An 8172-nucleotide genomic window follows, 5' to 3' on the forward strand; every position below is an offset into this window, starting at 1 on the left:
ATTTAGAAAAAGCTCAAACTGATTTTAAAGTCCCTTATAAGGAGGTACTTTGTAGCTTGATGTATTTGATGCTTGGCACTAGGCCAGATTTGTGTTTTACAGTTTCATTTTTTGGAAGATTTCAAAATGATTTTAATAGTAATCATTGGAAGCATCTTAAAAATGTAATTCGTTGTTTGAGCTATACTAACGAGTTGGGCTTAATTTACAATAAATTTACTAAAAATGATAAGTTTCTGTTCAGGCATGTGCTAACTCAAATTTTGCAAGCGATGCTAATGACAGGAAGAGTGTTTCTGGATATGTTATTCTTTGTAATAATAAAGTTGTAAACTGGTGTTTTAAAAAGCAAACTGTAGTTGCTTTTAGTAGCAGTGAAGCCAAATATTTGGCTCTGTCTGTGTGTATGACTGAGTGTTTGTTTTAAAGTCAACTTTTAAAAGAAATGTTTGATTTCCAATATCCTATTAAAATTTTTGAGGACAACCGAGATTTTATAAAAATGGTTCAAACTTATGAGACCAAACACTCAAAACATATTGATGTAAACATCATTTCGTAAAAGATATGGTAAATAAAGGAAATTTTGTTATTGAGTATGTTCCTACAAACAAACAGTTAGCTGATATGACCAAGGCATTGCCTGTTACTAAATTTGAATGTTTGTTAAACTAATGTTTAATTTTAGTTTATTAATTTATTGTAATTTTGCTTGCAGTTTTACATATTGTTACTCTGTCGACAATATCACACAATTAATAAATTAAAAGCATCAAATGTTACTATTATATAGAAGGAACATTTCCAATATCAAAATTGTTTATTTAACTACACAAACATTGCAAATATACTCAAACTACTATTATTATAAAAGCAATAATCTTTATAAACCTGATATACATCATTATCTCTATTAGAGAGCAACAAAATAAGATAATCCACATTGATAAATATACCTTTCATAGAGAATTTATAAAATGGTACATTCATTCAATTTTATTACGGTTATAGCTTATAGGAATTGTATACGAAAATACGTTTTTCTGACAAAGTACAAATTATTATATTTGCCAGGAAGTAGCATGAATGTTAAAGATTAAAAATAGAGACACTTTTATTCATACTGTGCACAATATTGTTCAGTATAATTTTTCCTACACATTTTCTCAATTTTTTTGATTCTATGGTAACTTACAGAATAACTCCTATAATGACGCTTCTTCCATTCAATTAGGCACAATTGGGCAACAACTAACGTTATAATTAAAACTATAATCATTTCCGCGTGCATTTTCTCATGGCCTTTATGTTGTTCATGTATTCTTTGATGTTCTAGCCTGAAAATGATTGTTTTTATATAAATACATATGTATGATCATAATTTTACCTTAATTTTTCTTCTGGACTGAGTTCTTCGAACGTCTAAAATTAAAAATCGATGCTTTTGATTAATTATTACAAAATAATAAAATACATGTTATAATACAAATACTTACTCGGTTTCCCAGCTCTACAATCTTGTGTAGATCCATCTTTGATACAATTTCTTTCAATAAAACAGTATATTCTACATTAAAATTACAAATAAATTAAACTTAACCTAGCCCTGAATTGAGCTAGTGTAAATAAGTTGAATTTGTTATCATCATTCCACCTTTAATTTTGAAGTCAACCAATCAATTTTATAGGTTGAAAACATAATGACGTTTTCTTGACGTTTTGAGTTGTATAAACTGATAAAAATTCAATGTTAAAAAGCTGTCACTTCTCTTATTGACGTGTTAGTGTATTTTGGTATGCATAATATTAGGGGTTACACCAACGAATAATATTTATTTTATACCTATTCATAATGCATCTACCGGTGGTGAATCGCCAAACGGGCCATAGGAAACTCGATGGGAAATTCTAAATTGTTGAATTCCTGCTTCCCTAATTATTTTACTTCAAAAGTTATAAAAAACTTTATAGAGAGTGAAATCTGCATTGAATACAAGTGTTAAAATATTTCTACGAATTAAGCCTACTCAAAATTTTTGCAAAATATAATATATTTTCAGGCCACCCTTAAAGTCAGGCCACAGACGGTACAAGAATGTGTATGACATGTTGCTTTTGATCATATTGATGTTTCTGATATTTGACAATATTTGAATTTTGAATTGTCAATATTTTTATTTATGATTAAATTATAAACAACAAATTTTCGCAAATATTACTACTACTATAGTATTTTTCATATACATAATAATGCGTGCACGTCATCAAGATTTACGACGTTAGAACCCCACAGCGTTGCCAAAATATCAGAATAGTAAGTAAGTGAGGAATTTTTAAAATGTCAACTATTTGTCAAACTAATTTGTGTAAGAAATCAAAACATAAACAAAATTTTTACTCTAAAAAAGCGGCAACCCTTTAAAACAATTTTGCCACACGCTCAACTGTCAAAAAATTTGAAGTAGTTTCGTATCAGTTGCGTACAATTGTCTAATATATTTAATTAAAATTATTATTTTGTGGAATATTAGACTTAAAACGCGCTATCTCAGAGTATAATAACAAATGTTTTTGGTTATTTAATCAATATAATTCTAAAATTCCCAATATAATGATGATTTCATTTTTCTGATTATTATACCATGTTGACGCCTATGAAAGATCGAGTAGTAGTTCCATCGAGCAAAAAGACAAAAGAGGGAATCTAATCGTTATGAAAAGGCGACCAAAAAAGTGGCCTCTGATGGCGGACATATCCGGAAATGCGAATGCGCCAAATTTAAATTTTCCGATACTTATTAACAGTAGCTATAAAATAGTTTTCAGAATGTGTCTTAGACGAGAAAATTGTAATTAAATATTAACGATAACAGTCTAAAATGTGAAACAATTGTTAAAAAACTTCAATATAAATAAGATTTCATGTGACAGTTGGGACACATAATAACATAACCCAACTAAATTTGATTTCTTAAACAAGGAAAGACTCTCTTTCCTTGTTTAATTTGGCCTCTCAAGATGGCACTTCCTGTCTAACAATATTTTTGCCCCCACTACCTTTACATTCCCTCTTTTGTCTTTTTGCTCGATGAGTAGTTCCCTATGGGTTTCGTATTATTATCTGTGTTAGGAAAATTTGAACTCTAAGGTTGACTTTCTGGAAATTTTAAATATAAGTGACGTCACTTTATATAAATTGTGACGTGCACGCATTTAAAACTACTGTGATAAAATGTGTGATCTAAAAAATAAATCCAACAAGTTTGCAAACTTTTGTAACAGGATAATAGGATTGCTAGAAGATCGTCCATATATTTATGCGCTGAGTGAGTCTCATCTAGTTTCTGGTTCTGTTCATCAATCACTTACCACATAGATGGCGCAGGCAGTCAGCCTAAATGCTGTTGTATACATAAAATATTATATATAACATATTTTTCATATCATCATCATCATCCAGCCTCAAGAGTCCACTGCTGAACATAGGCCTCTTCCTCATGTTTCCAACCCCGTCTATCTTTTCATATACCTACATGTTGATAATGTGTTCATTACAAGTATATCAGTTTGATTTATTTTTCTTTAAAAATATTAAATTTAATTTTATTAATATTAACACTCTCGCCGCCAATGATATTTTAAATTTTTTCGTCGTGCGCCAAAACTATATTATTTTGTTAACGTGAAACGCTGAACATCCGCCACAATGTTCTCTAGTTTATCTACATTTTTCCGGCAATGAGGTGTTAAAAAATTAATTTTCATCATAAAGAATTTATAGATATAGGGGAGGATGGGGCATCATGGACCATGGGGGTAATGTAAACCACATCGGTTATTTTGTTTAAAATTGGCAACACTGCATCTAGTAACTACTACAAATATGCGTAGACATCTTATCTACTATCTACTTTTAGTATGAGTGTGAAGTGAACGCACGGGGGAGTACGTTCAGAGTTCGGTGGTTCAGACGTGTTATAATTAAAAACACGTGTTTCGTCGCTGCTGATCTAAGGAATTTACTACTTTTGACTAAAGATTTCTCGGTAAGTAGACATGATTATTTTAACTTTTTGATACTGTGGTGTTGCTTGTAAAATGTGCTTTTAATAATTAAGATTTGCTTTTGATACGTTGTGAACTGGTACGTTAATTTCCATATTTTGAATGTGTACTACGCATGGGGCAACGTGGACTAGGAGTGGTTCACATTGCCCCCATTATATTTTCTTGACACTTTTTTTAATTATATGCTTCTTTTGCAGTTAGAAATGGTACGAAATTATGTGAGGAAAACTGAGCAACAATCCTGGTCTCTTGTTGCCTTGAAGAATGCTATCCGGACAGTTAAAGCTGGGGAAATGGGCTATTTAAAAGCTAGTAAAGTTTATGGTATCCCGAAAGCAACATTAATTCGCAGATGCAAAGAAAAAGTAACAAGAATTTCTCCTGACGAAAAGGGTCTAGGTTTCTACAAAACGGTTTTTACCAAGGAACAGGAAGAAGAATTGTATAATTATATCTTAGATATGGAGAAGCGTTTATACGAAATTACTTTGCTTGATCTTCGTCACCTAGCTTTCCAGTTAGCCGAAAAAAATAACATAGACCATCCATATAATAAAACAAACAAACTTGCAGGTTTAGATTGGGCGTACGGATTTCGAAAACGGCACCCAGGGCTTTCATTACGTAAACCCGAATCAACATCTGCTGCAAGAGCTGAAGCTTTTAATCGTTACAATGTAAAACAATTTTTTGATCTGTATAAAGCTACTTTGGATTCTAAACATGTCAATCCAACGCGTGTTTTTAACTGTGACAAAACAGGTCTAGGTACAGTCCCCAAATGTAATAGTAAAATCTTGGCGCATAAAGGACGGAAACAAGTTGGACGGCTTACTTCTGCTGATAGAAGTGGAATAACAACAGCCGTTATTTGCATGTCATCATCAGGAATCTTCATACCGCCGATGTTAATCTTTGCAAGAAAGAGAATGAAAGTTGAACTCCAAGCTGGTGCACCTCCAGGTTCAATATTCGCCTGTAGCGATAGTGGCTGGATAAATAGTGAACTCTTTTTAATATGGTTTCAACATTTTCTTCAACAAACGAAACCAAGTGAAGACGATCCGATCTTATTGATTTCGGATGGACACAGCAGCCATACAAAAAACATAGAAGTAATTAATTTGGCTAGGGAAAAACATGTACATATCATTTGTTTGCCTCCACATTCCACCCATCGAATGCAGCCAACCGATGTTGGTGTCATGGCTCCTTTAGCACGATATTATGATATGGCATTAGAAAAGTTTCTTAATAACAACCCAGGCAGAGTGGTAACAACTTTCCAAATCTCTAAAATTTTTGGTGAGGCTTTCTTACAAGCTGCAACACCTTTGACTGCTATTAACGCTTTTAAAAAATGTGGGATAGTACCTTATGATCCCAATATATTTACAGACCTCGATTTTGCACCATCTGCTACGACTGAAAGAGATTTGGAGAATAATAGTCTACCAGTGTCAAGTCAAGATGAGGCAATTCCTTCAACTTCAACTGCAGAGCCTCACTTAAGTCAAGATGAGGTAATTGCTTCAACCTCAGTTGCAAAGCTTCATACTGGTAACGATTTTCAATTGACAATTTCCCCTGCACACAATAGAGCAACAACTTCATTTGGAGCAAACAGCCCTAAAGACATTCGTCCTCTGCCAAAGAGAAGTAAATTAATGGAACCAAAGAGGAAATCCAAAAAAGGTAAAACGGCTGTACTGACATCTAGTCCGTATAAGCTAGAATTAGAACTTGAAATAAACAGGAAGGAGGCAATAGAAACAATGAAAAAGCTAAGAAAAAAATAAATGATGATAAGCACGAAGATAGTGAAAGAAGTAACAAAAAAATAAAAGTTTGTCCTTCCAAAGATGGTAAGGGAAAGAAAAAAAATAAATGTAACCATCAAGTACAAGATGAGGGCAATGGTGAAGATGCTGAATGTTTTTACTGTAACGAGTGGTTCTCCTCATCAGCCAATGAAGAAGGCTGGGTACGTTGCTCGGCCTGTCTGAAATGGGCTCAAGAAGCATGTGCGGGAATAGATCCAGAAGATGATGAAGAATTTCAGTGTGAATTTTGTATTTCTGAATAAATATAACGTGTGTCTATTTTTACTAATGTTCTGTTACCGGTTTTCTAAGTATTTTTAATAAAAAAATTCTTTTTACTTGATTTTATTTACCAAACATAGCCATTAGATAATGAAATAGTGTGACTTTCCTCAGTAGTTCACATTGCCCCACCCTATGGGGCAATGTGAACTTTTGACATATAGTCAGTTGTCATTTTTTTGTTGAAAATACGTTAAATAAATTATGTTTCAATTGCAACTAAATGACAGTTAAATGTTTAATGAACGTCCCTAATTAATTAAACAAAACAAAATCATTTCTGGTTTAACAGTATGTGCATATCTTCCTTAGATGGTTCACAATGCCCCATCCTCCCCTAAGTACTTAGTAGGTAGGTACCTACACTAGTTCTAATACTAGTTTATATTTAATTACTTGTAGCATAATTGTCTGATAACTAACTTCTGTCAATCAATCAACTACTTTTTTTTAACTTAGCTGCCGGTAGGTATGCTATTAACAGGAAAAAATTTTGTTCTGACAAAAATGTAATTACTTAATTTAGCGCAAAACTTTGTCAACAGGTCGCGCTAGTAGGTATCTATTAAATATGAGAATAGGTATATTGGATAATTTTATTATTATGTAAATAAACTGTTAAAAATATATTTAAACTAATATTAAAAGTTAATAGTAGTTATAAAAAAGCAATATTTGTATATAACACACTTCTATCTTAGTTTTAGATTTTCTTTAAAACCTAATGTCATGTCAGATCACCATTTTGTGGGCGTATCCAAAATACATCAACATCCCAAACTGACTGATAATCAGATGATCTTCTCGCGTTTCTGTTATGCGGCTACTAACTTTAGTAGATAGAAGTTTTCATTGCAAATTGTCGTAGGTTGCCTGTTGTTTGTTGTATACAAAACATTTTTTGTTCTCGGATATTTTATTTATTCATCAGATGAATTTTTCCCTTTACTAATTGCGTGACGTATATGAATAAATATGACCGTTGGAAATCTCTTTTTAATTGAAAACTAATTTATCGAGCGTAGAATTATTTTTAATTTATTTATTTTATTGTAAAGGTAAGTAGTATCCGTTTTATTTATTTATTTATAATTTTAGTTATTGTAGAGCAATAATTTTGTAATAAAATTAGGTTGTAGCAAATTTGCTACATCATGTCAAATCGTCATAAAATTTATATTATTACTGTAAACGCTGGGTTAGTTTCAATGATTTGTTTTTATTTTTTAGATGTATCCACAAAAATGGAAAAAACCGCTTACACAGAAAGAGTTGAAAGATGCTAAATAGCACATTTATCGGATAGTGATGATTTTGAGTTGGATTCGGATGAAGAAATGGACATTATACCTACCTATAAGTTGTTTTGAGTAAATCGCCAAAAAACCTACCAAAATCGTAATTTGACACCAATGAACATCGTGTTTTAACCAAAATTTTCTATATTTGATAAAATAGTTACTACTAAACAAAACATACCTAAATTAGACTTGTTAGTAACAAGATTTTGGTTTAAAAATTAGCCATGTCTTGTTTTGCACGTGAGAGTTGCACATGTCTGATTATGCATCTAAATGAACCTCAACTGATTTTGTATTTCTTATAACATTGATTACCTCGTGTGTGATACTAACAAAAAAGGCTCGTACCTAATAAAATAAAACTAAATTTGAAAAATATTGTTTTTAATGAATATAGCTATAAACAAAAACTAAATTATTAAGTTAATATCTTCAGTATCAGATGAATTAATCATACTTTCATCTTCTGCACCTTCAGGACGATCTTCCGTGCCCTCAGGATGATTTTCCGCCTGGTTTGGTTAGTGTTTTCCAAGTACCAAGTAGTTAAAAGCTTATGTGAAGAAATGAAGACGTTCATCAGCCGCCCAATTCACCTCATAGTGTTTCGTTAACAAAGTTAATATGCTTTTTATTTTATCTGGTTTTAAACGTCTCTCTGCACTCAATGATTGTAGGTAACTGGATTTGAGTAATAT

At 31.9% G+C, this 8172-nt stretch overlaps 2 protein-coding genes across 2 annotated transcripts; one reads left to right on the forward strand and one right to left on the reverse strand.

The window, feature by feature from the left end:
- Positions 1 to 1099: 1099 nt before the first annotated feature.
- Positions 1100 to 1718, reverse strand: LOC140431573 (E3 ubiquitin ligase Rnf121-like). Its single transcript, XM_072519467.1, has 3 exons — positions 1497 to 1718; positions 1388 to 1422; positions 1100 to 1337 (listed from the first exon to the last, which is right to left on the reverse strand). Exons 1-3 carry the CDS (start codon positions 1530 to 1532, stop codon positions 1115 to 1117), a joined length of 294 nt encoding a protein of 97 aa, XP_072375568.1. The 5' UTR covers positions 1533 to 1718; the 3' UTR covers positions 1100 to 1114.
- A 2553-nt stretch (positions 1719 to 4271) lies between these two features.
- On the forward strand, positions 4272 to 5867 carry LOC140431571 (uncharacterized). The gene has a single exon (XM_072519465.1). The coding sequence runs from the start codon at positions 4272 to 4274 to the stop codon at positions 5865 to 5867; it is 1596 nt and encodes a 531-aa protein (XP_072375566.1).
- Positions 5868 to 8172: the final 2305 nt, after the last annotated feature.

The sequence above is a fragment of the Diabrotica undecimpunctata genome, unplaced genomic scaffold (assembly GCF_040954645.1).
Source record: "Diabrotica undecimpunctata isolate CICGRU unplaced genomic scaffold, icDiaUnde3 ctg00001367.1, whole genome shotgun sequence".
Taxonomy (NCBI): Eukaryota; Metazoa; Arthropoda; class Insecta; order Coleoptera; family Chrysomelidae; genus Diabrotica; species Diabrotica undecimpunctata.

Excerpts from the sequence above, each read along its gene's own strand:
- LOC140431573 (XM_072519467.1), bottom strand. The coding sequence starts at position 1,532 with ATGGATCTACACAAGATTGTAGAGCTGGGAAACCGA. Across the intron at positions 1,423-1,496 it reads TTGTAGAGCTGGGAAACCGA|ACGTTCGAAGAACTCAGTCC; the intron begins GTAAGTATTTGT and ends TTTTAATTTTAG. Across the intron at positions 1,338-1,387 it reads AGTCCAGAAGAAAAATTAAG|GCTAGAACATCAAAGAATAC; the intron begins GTAAAATTATGA and ends AATCATTTTCAG.
- LOC140431571 (XM_072519465.1), top strand. The coding sequence starts at position 4,272 with ATGGTACGAAATTATGTGAGGAAAACTGAGCAACAATCCTGGTCTCTT.